This window comes from Anser brachyrhynchus (assembly GCF_964034855.1).
Source record: "Anser brachyrhynchus genome assembly, chromosome: 8".
Taxonomy (NCBI): Eukaryota; Metazoa; Chordata; class Aves; order Anseriformes; family Anatidae; genus Anser; species Anser brachyrhynchus.
In genome coordinates, this window is record NC_137702.1 from 23,672,600 (window position 1) to 23,691,382 (window position 18,783).

General features: G+C 58.1%; 1 protein-coding gene across 13 annotated transcripts in view; it reads right to left on the minus strand.

Annotated features, from left to right (window-relative positions):
• PDE4DIP (phosphodiesterase 4D interacting protein) overlaps positions 1-18,783 on the minus strand; it is a 32,248-nt gene that overhangs the window by 13,304 nt on the left and 161 nt on the right. For 2 of the 13 annotated variants that reach the window (XM_080601689.1, XM_080601698.1), the window contains exons 1-18: positions 15,729-17,955; positions 15,246-15,356; positions 14,574-14,650; positions 13,888-14,011; positions 13,657-13,811; positions 12,982-13,069; positions 7,449-7,568; positions 5,830-5,949; positions 5,497-5,589; positions 5,171-5,386; positions 4,525-4,683; positions 4,051-4,164; positions 3,711-3,848; positions 3,257-3,436; positions 2,794-2,988; positions 1,781-1,927; positions 654-729; positions 30-112 (exon numbers count right to left, since the gene is read on the minus strand). In XM_080601689.1, the coding sequence (XP_080457815.1) occupies positions 30-112; positions 654-729; positions 1,781-1,927; positions 2,794-2,988; positions 3,257-3,436; positions 3,711-3,848; positions 4,051-4,164; positions 4,525-4,683; positions 5,171-5,386; positions 5,497-5,589; positions 5,830-5,949; positions 7,449-7,568; positions 12,982-13,069; positions 13,657-13,811; positions 13,888-14,011; positions 14,574-14,650; positions 15,246-15,356; positions 15,729-16,202 (2,670 nt within the window). In that variant the 5' untranslated portion in view covers positions 16,203-17,955. Of the gene's footprint in view, positions 1-29; positions 113-653; positions 730-1,780; positions 1,928-2,793; positions 2,989-3,256; positions 3,437-3,710; positions 3,849-4,050; positions 4,165-4,524; positions 4,684-5,170; positions 5,387-5,496; positions 5,590-5,829; positions 5,950-7,448; positions 7,569-11,103; positions 12,921-12,981; positions 13,070-13,656; positions 13,812-13,887; positions 14,012-14,573; positions 14,651-15,245; positions 15,701-15,728; positions 17,958-18,783 lie in introns of those variants that run through there. The other 11 variants (XM_080601691.1, XM_080601686.1, XM_080601694.1 and 8 more) reach the window with 8 other exon arrangements.

The window sequence follows — 18,783 nt, forward strand, 5'->3', positions numbered from 1 at the left end:
AACCAACACAGGCTTAAACCCCAGCTCACCCTGCTTTCCCTTTCCTTCTTTGCCATTAGCTCCAGCTCTTCTTTGGCGTTAACAAGATCCTTCTCCAGTTCTGCCGGTGATGCTGTGAGTGCAAAGACAGCTAGGTTACCGCAGGGTCACCACGTGTCAGCCGCTCCCGCTGACCGCAGGTAAGACAGAATCCCTCTCTTTGGTCAGACAGCTCCACGACGCTCGCGCTTCCCACCACGCTGCCTCTTACTAAACACTCTTCTTCCCTTCCCTTCCCGACTCTTAAACAGCAGCCCAAGACAACAGCGACTGCCCAGGCCTGCTGCCTCCACCCTGGCAAACTTCAGGTGTCCTGACCCCAGGGCAAAACCCAAACCAGTTGCACCCCAGCCTGAACCACAAAGTCAAAACCCCTTCCCTGGGCACCTCTTGAATTGAAGCATCTCACCTCAAACCAACACCAACCTCTTTTTAACGCTCCCACCCCCAAGATGTTCCTGAACCATCACCCAAAGGAGAGGCACAGCTTTATTTCCAAACACCCACTCTTGCTCCAAACTCTCTACTCTCTGACAGTTTCACATAACCATGCTTCCCTCCACAGCAAAAAGCCCTGGTCACGGTGGAGGACTTTGAGAGAAGCTTTCACCCACCTCCCTCTGTCAGGCAGCTGTCCCCCTGTGGGGGTCCGGCAGGGGCTGTAGCTCCACAAGCTCTCTGCAGCATTTCCTGAAAACACAAAAGCCTCCAGGTTTACATCTTTACAGGGAACCCAGTACCTGCAGCTTCCCCAGGACTCTCAGACTGCAGCAAAGCTGCTGGCTGCTTCGTTGATGCCTCTGAAACGTGACAACGCAGTGAAGAGGGACTGGCCAGACAGTGGGGACGAGAGAGTTGCACCCAACCTGTAAGCTGGACGGTTGGGCAACAGGGCTTTGGTCTTGTTTTTTTTGGCCCTACGAGGTTGCTGACAGTGAGCTTCTTTATGGTAAGGATTAAACAGGTTTCACTCCGCTGCAGCAAGCGCATCTTTCAACTGGACTCTACGTAGACCTTTGTCTTCATCCAAGGACATGGCCCAGAGGGACTATGCAGGAAGGAAAACACAGAGCTTGGCCCAAATACACATCTCTGGAAGTCTCTAGGGCTCACTTTCATCCTGGGAATAGAAATGAGCCACCTGTTGAAGGTTTTTAAGCAGCTGCAAACATGTCAGTTCACCATTAAACCATTAACAGCTGCTCTAGCTGGAGCATGGCATATGTGGCCTTAGAGCTGTGCTCAGCCTCCAAGGGGTTTTTAGCAAAGCTGCTTTAAAAATACCAACTCCAATTGTGGAAGAGACAGCAAACACCCAGCAGGCTCTGCCAAGAATTAGCGGGATCTAAAATTAGCTCCCTTGTCCCCTCCAGAATGTGACAATGTCAGGGAGGGGATTACAATGCAGCAGCACGGCCCAGCCCAAGGAAGGAGGGGTCGGTGCTGGAAGGTCAGAGGGTGGATTTCTTTCATTCTCACAAGTGCCCTGAGGACCCACATACGGCCTGATCAAAACAAAAGGAGACACTGAGTGACAAAGGCTGGTGAATCAACATCGGAGCATCCAGGCAACATTTCTGCTCCTCAGTTTCTACTCATCCTCCAACAGGAAGCCTCTTCCCTAATCCCACTTTCAGTACTACCATTCTGTGGCGCTCCTCTCTCCCAGCTCCTCCCACAGCAACGAGTTCTCTCTAGAGCCCAAGGCCACAGGCAAAAGAACACAGCATACAACTCTTACTTGCAGCGGCTGTTGTTTGTCCTGCTTCAGCAGACTGGTACCAGCCGACTGGGTCCTGAGGGGCTCCTTCCCCAGCACGTGCTGGCGCAGGAGTTGCAACTCGCAGCTCCTTTCAGCTAAGGCGTGTGCCATCTTCTCGGTTGCCGTCTGATTGAGCAGGGAAAAAAGGGAAAGGCAGGGCTGTGACCAGGGGTTGGATCCCCATCCCTCACCTTTCTTAGAGACTAAACGAAAACATCTCGATATTTATCTGTCGTTTGATAACAGAAGGGCTCTGCGAACAGCCCAGGAACTACTGCTCCTGGCCACTCGCAGTGACTCCACTGCAGCCCCCTCACCTCTGCTTGCTAGATCGCCGCAGCAGGGCTCAGCCTTGCAGAGGAACAAGTCCCTCAGTTCCCCTCACCCCATTCAGGAGGAAAAAGAGGCACAGGAGAGACAGAGATGGGGCTTTGCCTTTCAGCCCCCCTTTTTTGGAAAGGAAACTTGATGTAAAGTATTGCAGTTAACACTGAATCGTATCCAGTGTGCAGGAGGAGGAATAAATACCACTTAAAGGGCCATAGGTCCTACATGCCTCATGCAATAGTTTGGCTATAGTTTAAGTTAAAAGGCAAGGAGCAGAGCCTCCTCGGGCTTCTGAGCTACACAAGAAACAATCTTTCCTTCTGCTCTGGTGGCACCTATGTGAAGCAGCAACCCTCCCATGGCCCCTCCACATGGATGTCCAGGAGGATCCGCACCTCCTTCCCCACCACACGCACACCCGACAGCGCACAGGCCTGCCCTGCCCACGTACTGAGAGGGACCTGGCAGCTGAACGCTGCTACAGGAGCGCCCCTTTCACAACGGCTCCCACGTGGTCTGTTGAGAGCGACCTGAAAGCAGCTTGGTGGCTCTCAAACGCTCAGCAGCTCCAGCCAGGCAACGCCAAAAGCAAAAGAGAACTGCTCTCTGGCTGCTGAACTCAAAGCAAAATCATCCACCACACCGCAGCGCTGCACGCAACTCACTCTGCTCCACTGCTCCTTGGTGCTCATGGCCTGCAGCAGCTCCCGGATCTCAGCATCGTGCTCCATAGCCTGACGGTTCCTGTCGCTGAGGAGTTCCTGCAGCATTTTTTCCTTGCGCTGGAGACGCGAGCACAGCTCCTCTGCTACCTCGCTCTGCCCCGGGCCCAGCTTGCAGAGCAAAGTTGCCGTGAGCTCCTGAACAGAAGGAGAGGGAGAGATGGAGAGACACTGCTACCAACAAACCGCAGCCTGTTTGGGGAAGAGAAGCTCTTCAGCCTGGATGAGATGACTGTGTCTAAGCAAGCACAGGGATTTAGCAGTGCTGAAGGCAGCCAGCTTCCAAGGCACAGGCACAGGTTTAGGTGCCCTCCTCAGAGGCAGGCAGCCAGGAGGCCCCAGCCTGGGACCGCTCTCTCCACAGACAAACTGGCTGAAGGCTCAGGAGGCTAAGCCAAGGCCTCACCTCCACTTCCTTGTTCCTGTCATGCAGGCACGTCTGCAGCTGCTGGATGATCCCCTCCTGCTCCTTCTGCCTGCTGCAGGATTTGGCCTCCATCTCCTCCTTGAGCCAGCGGAGGTTTTGGCAGGTTGCTGACACCTGCTCCAGTTCCAGGGTTTTGGCTTTCAAGAGGCTCTCCAAGCTCTGAGGAGAGAGAACAGAAGCAGCTCAAGCAGGGACAGGGACTTTACCCTGAACACCACCACACACATCCCCATCCTCTCCAGGCCCCACACTCACCTCTACACCCAGCCCAGAAACACGAGTGACCCAGAAACTTGCCCAGCACACGGGGACAGAGGAAGCCAAGCCCCAGCACCCGCTCTCCCCAGCCACAGACGGAGCATTCACACAAGGATTCATTTTGCTCCGCACCACAGCCAAACCGGACCCAACAGGCCCAAGCACAAGCACTCACATGAATGGTGGCCTCGTTGCTGGACAGGACGCTGCGCAGCCTCTCCTGGTCACCTCCACGCTCTCTTATGGAGAGACGGAGCTGTTGCAGCTCTTGCTCCTTCTTCTCCAGGGCAGAGAACTTCTCATCTACTGCTCGCTAGGGTGAGAGGAGGGAAATGCTCAGGATGGGGGAGAAGGGCTCTGCAGGGCCCCTTTCTGCGTGGGGCACCTCAGCTCTGCCTTTCAGAGGGCTCCTCTGGAAGGCTGGCCCAAGAAGAGCACACAGAACACGTGGTTGGCCTGGGCTCAGCCCAGAGACTGAGCCACAGGGAAACCAGGGAGATGTCACCTGTGCTCACCTCCAGAGCAGCATCCCTGTCACTGACTCGCTGCTGCAGCTTCTCCAGCATGGTGTCCATGGCTGCGGGGCTCCTGCCCAGGCTTTGCTGGCACTGCAGAAGTTCCCTCGATTCCTGAAGAAGTAACACACACACACACTAGTACAACTGGCAGTCCAGGAAAAAAAAAAAAAAACACAGCAGCACAGGAAACTCTGTGCTAATTACTAGACCCTACGTTGATGGGTATAAGAATCCTAGCACCTGTGTCTGGCCGACTAGTGCCTGTCAGGGCTCACCAGGCTTTTATGTGAGCTGAGGCCTTCGGACAGCCATGCTTCCTTCCTCACCTTGAGAACACAGAAACATCTCTTTTGTTCTCTTTGAGGGGCATGTAAGAAAGCTACAGACTGATTTTGCATCTCTAAATACCAAAGGAGAGAGGACCAGGGGCCCTGGCTAATCATGCTCTGTTTAGGTCTTCCTGCACCTCACCTGCAGCAGCTGTTCCTTGCGAGCCAGGTGCTGACTCAAACGCTGCACCCTCTGCTCCTGCGCCTGCAGCTCGCAGCACTTCTCCCATTCCACAGCCTGGATCTGCTGAGCCTTGTCCTGCAGCTCTGCCTGCAGCTGCTGGACCACAGCACGCAGCTCCTGCGAGAGAAAAACATTCAGCCCTCAACAGAGCTGTGAAGAGCAGACCAACCTGAAGGAGCTGAGAGCAACAAGGACCGTGGGAGCAGCCTAAAACGCTCTGCAATGTTACAGCTTTCACATCTCAAAATATTCTTCCATAGCAATGAAGTTGGAATTTATTTCTTCCCAGGAAATCCATCTAAATGCCTTGCTCTGGCCCCAGGCAGAGCTTACAGGCAATCACAGCTAACCTGCTGCAGCAGCAGAGGTTAACTCTGTAACACTGCAAGAAGAGATGGACATTTGCACCAGTATACAAGCGTCCTTGGTGATTCTAACTCCTCAGATAGGAAGCAAAGGAGGCTGGAGAATTCCCCCTGACATATTTGAGACAAGGACCAGACTGGTGCAGGCAGAAGTGGTGAATGAGAGCAGAGTACTGCCTACACCAATGCTTCTTAACCCCTGCAACCCCAGAGATTTCCAGGCTAAGTGCTTGTCATACCTGGTTGTGTTTCCAGGTTGCCTCTTTCTGCTGCTCTTCCTCGTGCACCGTGGTCTCCAGGAGCTGGGTTGCCCTCCTGGCTTCAGCCAGCTGATGCTCTTTCTGGCGCTGAGCTCTTTTCAGTTTCTGCACCTCCAGCTGGGTGCAGAAAAGCGTGTTCTGAACATCCAGCAGGGCTGCCTGTTGCTCCTGAGAGGAGGGTGGGCTCTCTGACATCTGACGAGAGGAAAACAGAGAAACTCGGGATTCACTTCATAAGAAAGATTTAAAAATCGGGATCCCTGTAGAACCAAACCGGATGTATTTCAGGCTTTCCCAGCACGTACCTGCAACTGTCCCAGCTGGCTTCTGTGTAACATGTCCCGCAGCTTGGCCATTGTCTCATTCTGCCCTTCGATGACATGGTACAGCTCTTCTGTCTGCGGGTCAAAGGGTGGGAAGCCCCGTCACCGGCTAGCTAAGCACAAACCCTCCCATTGCAAGCCTCCAGCACAATTATGACACAGCAGTGCCACACAACAGTAAGACCTTCGCAAGAAACGATTTAATGAGCTCCAGGATGCAAAGCAATGGCTTACGCATTTCTTTTCGATGGCTGCTTACAGGGTTAGCACACTTCTCTTTCAGTGAGCACCACCCCGCCCATCCAATCCTATTACCTCACTCTCCTTGCTCTTCAGGGCCTCGTTCAGACTCTGAATCGTACGATCTTGTCTCTGTGATGTTTCTTGGGCAGATTTTAACTCTAAATTCAGTTCATTCAGCTTTTCCTGTAACAACTGAACACGAAAAGATGTTGTTTTGTCTATCCTGCCCAATTAATGCTATATATAAACACCCTCGCTCAAGTCCCTACAGCCCAGGCATTCACCAGATCAAGATAAACGAGCCTCCTTCCAGAGTCTGCAAACACTGTTTGAGCTGGGTGGAGACCAGTGAATAAACAAACTCTTCTGTTCCTCCACAAGACTCTTTCAGTGCCTCTAGTCCTTCCAATGCAGCCTGCATGCGCAGGGTGGAGGCTCCATGCTCGGGTTCACATATCGGGCTGCCTCCCACAAGCTGTGGGACAGCGTTGCTCAGACTGCCCAGCACCCTTCCCAATTCCTACAGTTTGTTTCCTTAGGAGGGAAGAGCTGCTTCAGCACAAACATCTCCCAGTAGGTCTGAACAACAAGAAGAAAAATCACAGCGCCACACACGGAGAAGCTGTACGTTCCAAAAACTGTTCCTTTTGCTTCTGGGGTCCCCCAGAACATTGCAGCTGCACCTTTACCACCTTCCAGCCCCTTCTCTTCCCGCCTCCTTCCATCACCCAGGCACTGCTGCAGCAACTGCTGGTTGGAGTGACTCCACATTTGATCAGATCAGTGGCTTATCTGGCCTTCTGGCTTCAGCACAGAGGAACCTAAAGCGTGCCAGGATGCCAACAGCACGGCTGCAGAGCAAAGGGGAACTTCTCCCTAGTCTGTCTCTGATTTCCAACCTGAGACACTTCTGCCTTAGACATTTTTACCTGAAGAGAGTGACGTTATCTCAAACAGCTTCAGGACAGTGCTCTGCTTTCACCACGACATATAGGAGCAATGTAATTTGTGTATTTAAGCAACTGCTTGTTAGCATTTCTAAACACGCTGCTTGTTGGTATTGTTAGTCTTAAGATGATAGGCATCTTCCCTGGAACTGAATCAAGCCATGGTTTCTTAAAAAGCTGCTGCTGCCACATGATCTCCTCTTGTTATTCATTAGTTTACACACTTGTGATGTTATCTCTTCTCTAAGAGACACTCCCCCTAAACCTTTTAAACACTTCAACTGCATTTACTGACCCTTTTATTTCTCTGTCAACCTCTGTGGACCAGGCAGCTCCAAGAGCTTACAGATGTCCCCACATTATAAAAAAAGATCCCAATCCAATGGTTTTGTTGCTTTTTTTTTTTGTTTTCTCCCATTTAATCCATTTTCCCAGAAGATATAATTTACCTTAGAGTTCAAGAGCATAACAAAGAACATCTACCCCTTGCAACACGTTAAATTAGATCTGTCTCAAGACAACTTAGCTTTCCTAGGAAAGACATGAGAGCCTTTAAAGCTAAATGAAAACAGGACCCCACTCTGCGCTGATTTCCCTTAATGTTTGCAAAAAGAAAAAAGAAAAAGCAGGTAGCTGTCTAAGAAGGCAGGTGCCCTTCTCTCCTGCACCTGGCTCAGCCTGTGCAAATCCAAGAGTCAGGGAAAAACTCAGTGCCTAATGAGTCTGCTGAACACAAAGAAATACCTGGTTGGTAGCTTCCAGTTGCTGGATTTTGCCCTGCAGCTCCGTAGCACGCAGATCGGAGGCGTGCTGCCCGGCTGCGGGGTCACCTGGAGCTGGCTGCTCACGTTCATCTTGCAGATTCTGGGAAAAAAATAAAAGGAGAGAAATGGCTCGAGACCTGCACCGGCTTCTGTTCTGTTGGCCAGCCCCCACAGACCTTGCAGTGTGGGCTTAAACACGCCCTTCTGGGCTTGTGTGCCTCCAGAAGAGCCTGCTGCCTGCATCTCCCTTCTCCTGCGTGGGGGCTGGCTCCTGGCTGCTCCCTGCCTGACCCGCCAGCAGCTCCCTGCTGCCCCGAGGCTCCGCTCCTGCTCTGTCTCTCCTCACTCCCTTACTGCGGACCCAGCGGCGTGTCTGGCTCTAACCAGGCTGATGACAGATCTGCTCCTCACACCCAAACCACATCCCTGAAACCTCCCTCCCTCCTGTGTGCCCTGCTAGCAGCTCCAGACGAACAGAGCTAGCGCTGAGCCGCGGTTCCCTTCAGCTCCCCGAGCCACAGCCAGCTCGGTGCCACAGCCGAGACTCCATTCACGAGACGTACCCACCCACCAGGAATGGGAGCAGCCTGCTTTCTGATGCGGGGCCCGCTGGCTGAGCACGTACTAATCCCCCGTCAGCCCTTCTTACTATTTTTCTGTCCCCTGCCCAGCGAGCTGCTAACAGTTTACAGCAGCATCCAAACGGAGCCACCCCCGGGCTCATCGAGTGCTCCTGAACACCAGCAGCGACGCAGGACCGACCATACTGGTGCCTGTTTTAAGGGGGAGGCAACACAGGCCCCGACGGGCACAGAAGTGCAGCACAGAGGATATGAGAACACGCCAGAGCTTTTCAGAGATCTCACAGGTACATCAGGCAGCACAGGGAACAACAGCTGCCTCCAATTAGCCCTGTCCTATTAATTCCTCGTCTTCCTCACCCACAGGAACACTGTCTGGGAAAGGCACGCAGTGCAGAGGAGCCCTCCCGGGCCCATGAGGGGCCTGCTACAGCATTTCTGATTCCCACATCTTGCTGCCACACTCTCTGCACTCTCCTTTATTTACAAATAGCGCCGAGCTGCCACTCGGCCTTCCTCCTGCTGCCACAACTCCTAGCCGTGACGTTTTCCTGTTAGCTTGCCACACAGGATCAATGCTCCCCTTTATGCTCCTGTTTTGTTAAGACTTCAGTGAAACCTCAACCAGCCACAGCAAATAATCCTGGCTTTGCCCAACCAGAAGGCTTCAGACAGGGAGAGCTGCTAGAATCTCCCCCGCAGTAACTATTTTGGAAGAAGGCTGATGAGAAGAACACACAGAGAGGCAGGAGGGGAAAACAGAAAACACCATCACAAACCTTTCCTCTCCATTTGCACATTCCAAGGAAAAATAAACCAAACAACCTGCAAACGGCTAAAAGCAGGGAGGGGAAAGGCAAAGCAAGCTCCAGAGTCCAAAGTCCCAAAGCCCAAGCTGCCTCCTCCCTCGTGCTTCAGTGCAGTCATCTCTCACCAGGCAGAGTGTGGCTCCCCACTTTATTTTTCCCCCCCTACATCAGCATTTTCACTGAAAATCTCTCCTCAGTGCCCTCTTTTCAGCACAGCTCCAGCAATGTCAGCACACGCTAACCGAAACAGAACGCTTCTTCAGAAAATGATGATAATAACAATAAGCACTGCGTTGTCTAGGCCTGCCAAGCTCACATCTGCACCAAACAGTGGGCAAAAGAGGGGCTGTCCGTAGGGCAATGCCTCCCTTGGTGCTGTGCTGGCAGCTGAGGCAGCTGTAAGAGCGCATCTGACGGAGGCTGGGTTTGGTGGCTTTTTCCTGGAGCTGCGGTGGTGAAAGGGCAGATCTGCTGGCTCAAGAAAACGGCCAGGAAGATGGTATCTAAGGGATTACCTGCCCCAGACACCACATTGCTCTTGGTCATCGTAAATTACGACAGCCAATTTAAAGGAGACTGCAGCTTCCAAAAAACGATAAGGGAGCTGTGGTCCCGTACGTTCCCGTCACACTATCAGAAAGGCATTTATGCATATGAATCACCGGACTGCAATACCTGACTTTCACAAAAAGTGTTGGCTGTAGAAAGAAAAATATGAGAATCATTTTGTTAACCAGCAGCATCCAGCTTACCCTTTCTGCCGTTAAAACCGTCCAAACAATTAAGAGCTTTGCCCTTACGGCAGGCCCCGCTCAGCAGCTGCTGCTGCCACAGCAAGAAACGGGCGGTGAAAAACGCAGCAGGATGAATCCCTGGCAGGGACGGCGGGGTGGCAGAGGCTGGGGGTTACAGGAACTCCTCCAGGGCAGCTCCGAGGCCAGGATGGCAAAGCGTGACACAAAGGGAAGCTGTGAGCGCACCACACTGACTGTGCCACGTTCTGTTACAAGAAAGCCTGTTTTTATGCTCCGAATCCATCCCTAGCAGTGAAAAGGAGCAGCAAGCACCACGGAACACAGGAGCAGCATCTACCCCCTGCCTTTTGTCTTCATTCACCGGCTAGAAGCGCGATGCTTCTGTGCACCAGAGGGAAATTCATCTTTAAGCGTTCTGCGCTCCGCCCTAACGATTTTCTGGTGGGTTTTACAGGAAGAGCAGACAGCTCTGGGAAACGCCTGAGCAGATGGGACAGCAAGCAGCAGTCCCGGAATGGGGAGCGTAATTCAGCACGGCTACAGTTGCCATAGAAATAAACAAGCACTTTTCTAATCCCTGAGGCTACCTAGAGAATTAGGCAGCACTAAGGCTGCTAATGTGGATGCAATTAGCCTGACACGGATGTTCCTGAATTGAAGCTGACTGAGGCCTTCTATTCATTAAGGAAAGTGGCAAAGGAGCTACAAGTTCAGCTTTTTGACTGCATGCTAATGAAGATTTCATTAAAGCCAGCAAAACAGAGGCAATCCAGAGCGCCGTGAGGACTACCACCTAGGCAGGTACCGGCAGCAAGAAGCCCTGTGAAAGCGGGGGTGTTTGTTGCCTCTGCACAACACCTGCCGTTAATTGATGAATCCTTTCAAAGGCTCAGAAAATAAACCAATTATGGAGAATACCAACCCTACAGTCACCCGCTGGCACAAAGCCACCTGCAAGGAAAACACCTTCTCCTCAGGGCACGCGCCGCAGATCTGCACGCTAGGCGGGTTGGAAGCCTGATCTGCAGAGGCAGGGCTCTGAAGGCAGGCGTTCCTGACGCTGTACCATTACCAGGGGACAAAGAAAACACGCTTGCTGGAAAACACGTGCCCAGGAGCTTAACATTTCCCTTCAGTCGCGGGTAAAAAAATCAACTAAAAGAGAAAGGCAAAGCGAAACTGGGATTTTCTCAGCAGAAAATGAGAAAGCATGCAAAGACCTTAGATCCAGCTAGCACGCTGCAGTCGCAGGGAGAGCTGAGGGAGGGAGGGCAGGTTGATTTCCCAGAACACAAAGAGGAAGCAGATGACAGGAGAATGACAGGGGACAAACGGAGCACACCTAAAAAGGACCGAGCTGCCTATTCTTAGCCCCTGGTTCAGCTACACGTGGCTATCTGCATTATCTCAGCACAGAAGAATGCCTAATGGTCTCAAGAGGCAAGCTGCAGGGACGCCGCTCAATCGAACGGCTGCACGATGACCTCTACCTGTACCCGCAGCGGCATATAATCCTCACAGAGGTCGTCCCACAGCTCCTGCAGTTCAGAAATCTCCAAGGGAAGACCCAAAGAAGCCCTGGAAAGGGATTTTCTTTCTGCTGTCAGGAAACCAGAACCAGCATAGGCTAAGCCACCAGCAGCACTTCCATCTGCCAAGTCCCGGCTGAGCTTGGGAGGGGGCAAGGTGGACTTCACGGGAATAGGCAGCCTGCTGCCCCGCGGGCTCTGGATGGGTTTGTAGTCTAACCCCTTGATCAAGCTGAGGGCCAGCTCCAGCCTGTTCCCGCTCAGCGACGAGCTGGGGGTCACGCGGTCCTCTGCCAGGTCGTCACATTTGCCGTTCCCCTTCACCCCCTTATCTGCGTCTTCATCCTTCTGCTGCAGAGGGCCGGCCTCCACCGTCGTGTCCAGGGACTCAACGGAGGACGCGGGCGTGCCCTCCTCCATGCTCTCCCCATCCACTGGCCCTCTGGCGCCAGCAGACTCCACCGTGTCGCACACGGATGACTCCTCGTTGCCCATGCTCGCTGACCACCGGCCGGACAGCCCGCAGGAGATGCTTCTGGCCACCTTTCGTGGCACTTTGCAAATTGCTTCATAGTCGGCATCGGCCACGCGCAGCGCCGCGCAGCCACGGCAGCGCCGCGGGCGGTTGCTCACTCCCTCTGAAGCATGGCAGCTGTGTGGCTCCAGGCCGTGCTCGTCTTGCTCTGTCCAGTACTCGTACCCAGAATAAGCAAAGTCCTCCTGCAGGAGGGCGGCATACCGTACATCAGGCAGGTTAGAGAGGTCCACAGTCCCATCCCCGGCTCTGTCATCCGTGCCGGAGTCTTCATTGTTCCTGCGGTACATGCTGGCGATGCAGAACTTGAGGCGGTCCTTCTCCAGCAGCAGCTTCTGCAGGCGCTCGATGGAGAGGGCTTCGATGCGCGCGATAACCGTGTCGAACCTGTAGATGCGGTCCAGCATGAAGGCACACTTGCTGCAAGCGAACTCGGCTTTGCCGTCCCGGCACAGCTCCCTGCCCAGGACGTGGGACAGCAGCACCTGGAGGTTGAGCTTGGCCGCCGTGTGGAAGATCCATCGCCGCTGGTTGCCGCACAGCTCCCGGGCGCAAATCCGGCACGTTTCCTTCATCCTCCCTCCTGACCAGCACCCACACCTACTTCTGGGGGCTCTCCAGGACCTTCCCTGGGCCTCTCTGGCTCCCTCAGCGCATCTCCCAGGGCTCTGCTCCCTCACCCTGAGCCCACCAGCACTTCGCAGCCCCCCTCGTCAGGGAGGAGGCCACACACTGGGACTCCTGGCACCACAGCACCCTTCTGCCCTATGCCATCTCCTACACCTCAGCCCAAGGCCACCCCCGTTTCTCCTCAGACCCCCTGCTCTCACAGACCCCCGTTTCTCCTCACAGATTCCCTGTATTTCTTCACAGACCCCCGTTTCTCCTCACAGATTCCCTGTATTTCTTCACAGACCCACGTTTCTCCTCACAGACCCCGCAGTTTCCCCTCACAGACCCCTGTATCTCCTCACAGCCCCTCTATCACCTCTCAGACACCCCGTATCCCCTCACAGACCCCCTATCTCCTCTCAGACTCCCCCTATCTCCTCGCAGTCCCCTGCCCCAGCCCGGCCGCTCCTCCTCCCCTCCCGTCACCACCGATGCTGCTGCCACGGCGGCGCCCGGCTTCTGGCTCACATTTCAAGATGGCGGCGGGCGGGCGGTGCCGCGCCCGCGCAGTGGCCGCGGGGGCTGCCGGGAGTTGTAGTCCGCCCGGGCACTGCCCGGTGTCGGCGGCAGCGACGGTGCGACAGCGCGACACCGGGCATGGCACCGCCGCCACCGCCACCAGCTGTGCCCACCTGCTCCTCCAGGTCGCGATTCTGGTCCGGCAGCGTCCCTGCGAGCTGGTGCCTGGCGGCTGGGTCCCCGCTGGGCTCCTCAGGGCTCCTGTGATGGGTGGCACGAGGTGCTCAGCGCCACCCCCGGGGTGCTCAGCGCCACCCCCGGGGTGCTCAGCGCCATCCCCGAGGTGCTCAGTGCCATCCCCGAGGTGCTCAGCGCCATCCCCGGGGTGCTCAGCGCCATCCCCGAGGTGCTCAGCGCCATCCCCGGGGTGCTCAGCGCCACCCCCGAGGTGCTCAGTGCCACCCCCGGGGTGCTCAGTGCCATCCCCGGGGTGCTCAGTGCCATCCCCGGGGTGCTCAGCGCCATCCCCGAGGTGCTCAGCGCCATCCCCGGGGTGCTCAGCGCCACCCCCGAGGTGCTCAGTGCCACCCCCGGGGTGCTCAGTGCCATCCCCGGGGTGCTCAGCGCCATCCCCGGGGTGCTCAGCGCCATCCCCGAGGTGCTCAGTGCCATCCCCGGGGTGCTCAGCGCCATCCCCGAGGTGCTCAGTGCCATCCCCGAGGTGCTCAGCGCCATCCCCGAGGTGCTCAGTGCCATCCCCTGAGGACACTCAGCACCCTAGGGGGATGCTCAGCACCCTACGGGGCTTGGGAGGGGACGTGGGACCTGAGGTCGGACGTGGCACCCACCTCCGTGCCGTGTCGTGTCGTCCGTCGCCGCTCCTGCTGTCCCCCTGCGCCCTCGCAGCCTCCTTCAGCCTGGCCGCCAGCTCCTGGCACCGCTGCGCCTCGGCCTTGGCCAGCGCGGTGGCCTGCTCCGCCTCGCTCCTGGCCAGCCTGGCCTCCTGCACGGCACCGGGTGAGCCCCAGGGAGCGGCACCGGCTCCCCACACCGGCCCCGCCACGGTCCCCGGCGCTCACCTCCTGCAGGAGCTGGATCTTGTTCTCCAGCAGCTCGTAGACGTGCTCCGACTCCCGCTGCCGCTCCTCATAGTGCTGCCGGAGCGCGGCCTCGCTGCGGTTCGACTGGTTCTCCGCGGCCACCCTGCCAGGCACGGCACGGTGTGGTATGGCACAGCATTACATGGCATGGCACGGCATGCTATGGCACAGCGTTATATGGCATGGCACAGCACGGCATGGCATGGTATGGTATGGCACAGCATTACATGGCATGGCACGGCATGCTATGGCACAGCGTTACATGGCATGGCACAGCACGGCATGGCATGGTATGGTATGGCACTGCATTACATGGCATGAAACGGCATGGCACGGCACTATTACAGCACAGAGTTACGTGGCATGTCACAGAATGGCATGGCACAGCATGGCATGGCATGGCACAGCACAGTATTACATGGCATGGCGTGGCACGGTATGGCACAGCACAGTACAACATGGCATGGCACGGCACAGCAGAGTATGGCACGGCACAGCATAGTTTGGCACTCCATGGCAGGACACAGCACCCGCAGCGGGGACCCAGCAGGGCTCCTGACGTCCCCCGGCCAACAGGTGCTGCCCTTTATTTTTGGCTGGCACTGGGGCTGTAAGCAGAGCCGCGCTGGCTGCCCCCCCCCCTGGTTCTTGTCCCCGCGCCTCACCAGGTTTTGTCCAGTGCCTGCTGCTTCTCCCGCAGCTCCCGCTTCAGGCTCTCCACCTCCACCTTCAGCTCGATGTTCTGTGGGGTCGGAGGGACGCAGGGTGGCCCTGTGCACACCCACCCCAAGGTGCTGGGGAAGCCCCCCCCGGCCCCACACAGCTCCCCGTGCTCATCAAAGGCAGAGCGGGGGCACAGCCCCTGCCCCACAGTAAGATTTTAGGTTCTCTTGGCCTCCCTGCTGTACTGGGGACACTCAGTAGCACTAGGGGCCGAGCCGCATAGGGCACTAGGGGCTCCACATGGCCCAGCCCACCCACCCAGGACAGCTGTAAAAGCAGCCAGGTTATTTATAATGCCAGCTCCCCACCAGCATGTGTGGGGGGCACCGGGATCTCCACCACCAGCAGGGCAGATCCTGCCCTCCCCATCCCTCTCCCTGCTCCGGTATAAGGCAGCGAGAAGCAAACTCCCCCCAGCCCCACTGCTGTGCCCGTTGCCCTCCCAGTGTCCCTGTCCCACGCTGATGGCTGCATGCCCCTATCCCCATCTCCTCTTGGTGGCCCCGCTCCTGGCAAAGGGACATCACTGGGGGGAAATCCAGGACGGAGCAGCACCCCGTCCCCATCCCCGTCCCCATCCCCATCCCCGTCCCCGTCCCCACAGGCGCGCTCACCCGCCGGTAGACATCGTCCCGGCTGCCCTCGCCCTTTTGCTGCACGCGCTCCTCCAGGAAGTAGATGCGGAGTTTGAGGCTGAAATTCTCCTTTTTGAGGTCGTTGAGGTGCTGGGACAGCGTGCGGTACCCGTTAGCCATGGCCGGTGCTCCATGGGGGGCACATCCCGGCACCCCTCACATGGCGGCGCCGGGGCCACGGCCGCTCCCTGCCCGCCCGCAGCTCGGTGACGGGTGCCCCCGCCACGGCCCCTTTCCTTTTTTTTCGCCTCCCGGTGCTATTTGAGGAACCCGGCGGGGACAGACAAGTGGTGAAACCCGAGCCCCGGGCGGCCCCCGGACGTCAGCCAGGAGGGTGGCGAGGGGGAGTGCGGCGCCCCACGGGGACGGGGACGGCACGGGGGGGTCCCCATCCCCTCCTGCCTGCACTGGGGCTGACGCACGCATCCTGCATGCACCCCCCTGGGCCCCAGAGGTGGTCACCTTCTCGAAGTCCCGCAGAGTCTGCGTCTGGGCGAGGGGACCCTCCTCTAGGGCTCGGAGGGGACACATCTGTGCTGCGGGGATGGGATGGGGCCAAGCGCCTGGGGGGTGCAGGGTCCCCCCTGGTTCGGCCGGTGCGGTGTCCTCGTCGCAGTCACCCCATGGCCCCTCCGCCAGGGTGCCCCCACGGGGCGCAGCGTCCTCTCCTGCCATGCGGCTGGCCATGGGGACGTCACCATGGCAGGGGTCCCTACGGAGATGAGCCCACGTCACACAGGATTCCGCCACGGAAGGGGGAATTTCAACCGTTTTTTGCATCTCCCCCTGCTGGAGGGGGTTTGCAGGTGGCTGCCGTGGCTCTTTTGGGGTGGCGTAGGAGATCTCGTGACCCCAAATGTCACCCCAAAGCCTGTCTGTCTGGGGTTCAGGGGGGGCGAACTCCCAGCCGGTGCATGTGCGAGGGCGCGTGTGCATATGTGTGCTCCCATGGCCGGGCACGTCTGCTCGCAGCGCGCCGCCACCAGCCCCCGGGGGCCGTGCAGATGGCGGTGCCCAGCTGCGAGCACTTCGGCCCCATTAGCAGCCCTGACCCCCCTCTGCGGGCAGCAGGGCCACCTGAGCCCCCAATAAACCCCCCCCCAAAGCTCCCCTGGGGTTGGGAGGAGGGGCTGAGGACGCTGTGCAGGGTGCCCCCCCCAGGAGGACCCGCGTGCCCCCCTGCCTTATCGCGGCTCACCCGCTGCTGGCGGCAGCCGCCATCAGGTTTATTTTCAGCAGAGATGTATGAGTCATTTCAGGGTTTAAAGAATAAAGAAAACATGTTTTTTTCCTTAAAACAAAAACAAAAAAAATCATTTTTCTGTATTTTTTTTTTCTAATCCCAAATCTTTTTTGGTGGGGGCCCTCAGGAGCAGTGGGCTCTCATTCCCTGAGCCCCCATGGGCACTTTGCTCTTTCCTGAGCAGGTCCCTGTGATATGTGGCACAGCGGGTGCCCCAGGGCCATGGCCCCGAAGCGGGGCACACCACAAGCACCTCACGGGCAGGACACATAGCACCACATCCTGGCAGCGACCAGAGGCAACAACCCGCCAGAAGGGGAAACCGGAGCACGATGGCCAGGAATGGCCAGGCATGGCCCTGCACCCTGCCAGGCATCGTACGCGAGGAGGCACGGCACCCAGAGGCACCCAGAGCCACTCAGAGCCACCCAGAGGCACCCAGAGCCGTGACATCCAAGGAGCTTGGTACCCAGAGGCATGATGCCCAAGGAGACCCACTACCCATAAGCACAACATCCACGGAGGCACGTTAGCTGGAGGCGTGTTATCAGAGGAGGCAGGACACTCAGAGGCAAAGCATCCAAGGAGACACGGTACTCGAGTCAAGGCGCACCAGGAGGAGGCACAATTCTCAAGGAAGCGCAATATCCAGAGGCACGATACGCCCGAAAGGCACAACACCCGCGGAGGCAAAACACTCAGTGGCGCAAAATCCAAAGAGGCATTGTACCCAAAAGCACAACACCCAAGCAGGTGAAACACTCAGTGGCACAAAATCTGCAGAGGCACGATTCCCAGAACTGTAACACCCCGAGACACGATACCCAAGGGAGCACGATATCCCAACGCCCGGTACCACAGAGGTGTGATACCCGGGGGCGCGGTGCCCACGCAGATGCGATACCCGATGAGGCAGGAAAGGAATGCAGTGGCGCGATGCCCACGGCGGTGAAACACCCAGGCAGGAGGGTGCCCGGCCCCCGTGGCTCCTGCGTCCCAGCCAGCACCCCCAGTACCCAAACTGGGAGCCCTGTGCCAGGCTGTGGGGACAACGCTGGGAATGCATTAGCAGCAAAGGGGAGGACAGCGTGGTGCTGCAGGAGGACAAGAGCCCTTTCATGCCGGCTGTGCCGCCCCTGGAGCACAGAGCAGAGCTCGGGTGTGCATCCCTGGGGAGCACATCCCTGGGGTGCAGACCCCTCGGCCCCCCCACCCTCCGGGCAGCGCCACCCACCTCCAGTGTGCCCTGGGGCCCGCGGGCAGCCTGGCACGAGGGGTGCCACGCGGCCCTGACTCACAGCACCCGCTGACTCACAGCATCCGAGCGGCCGCGCCGGGACCAGCACCCTGGGGTGCCACGGGGCGAGGGGAGAGGGCAAGGGCCACGGCATAGCGGGGTGCACAAGGGAGGCTGATGCCCCGTGGGACAGCATCCCCAACGTGCCCGGCACCGGCACAGCGCACCGAGCCGGAGACTCACCTCCTCCTGCTGCTGGATCACCTCTCACGGGTGGAGGGAGGGGCGGCAGCCCCTGGCCCCGTGCGCAAGCCCTGGTGAGGGCCAGCAGGGCCGGGATGCGTGGCACTGCCTGGCTCCATGCTGCCTCGTGGCACAAACGTCTCGGAGAGGGCCCAGGGCCACGGCGGGGAGGTGGAGCCGGGGCCAGGCGGCCAGCACGGCGGGTGTGCCTCTGCGGGCACGCACGGCACCACCGCGGACCACCCGCAGCCGGGGCACGGCACAAGGTGTCCATTGAGCGCGGCGGGACGGGGGGGAGCCGGGGGCTGGCGGTGCTCAAACTCCAGGCCAGGGCGGCTGCCAGCACCGCAGGCCCGGGGGTTTGGGGACAGGGACCAGAGGGGTGAGCGGGAAGGATGGGAGAGCTGGGGGAGACGGGGCGAGCCCCACAGCCTGCGCCCCAAATCAGGGCCCTTCCCGCAGCGCCACCGCTGCTCCCAGCAAGGCCCACCTGCGCGGTGACCCCATACTGGTGCCACCGCGGTGACAGCCAGCAGCTCGGCCCCGCCGTGCGGCACAGCACGCCCTGCCCAGCACCCACGGGTCCCCACGGCGCGCTGCTGGATGAGGCCCCGCTCCCATCCCGCAGCTCCCCCGGAGGGATGCGCAGGAGCCGGGCAGGGCGATGGGGGGGGGGGGGGGTCCCGCAGCCCCCACGCGTGTCCCGGTCCCCACGCGTGTCCCAGCCCCGCGGCCACCCCGAGCCGCCTCCCCACGGGTGCCCGCGGAGCCCCCGCACGCCCCCAGCCCCCGTG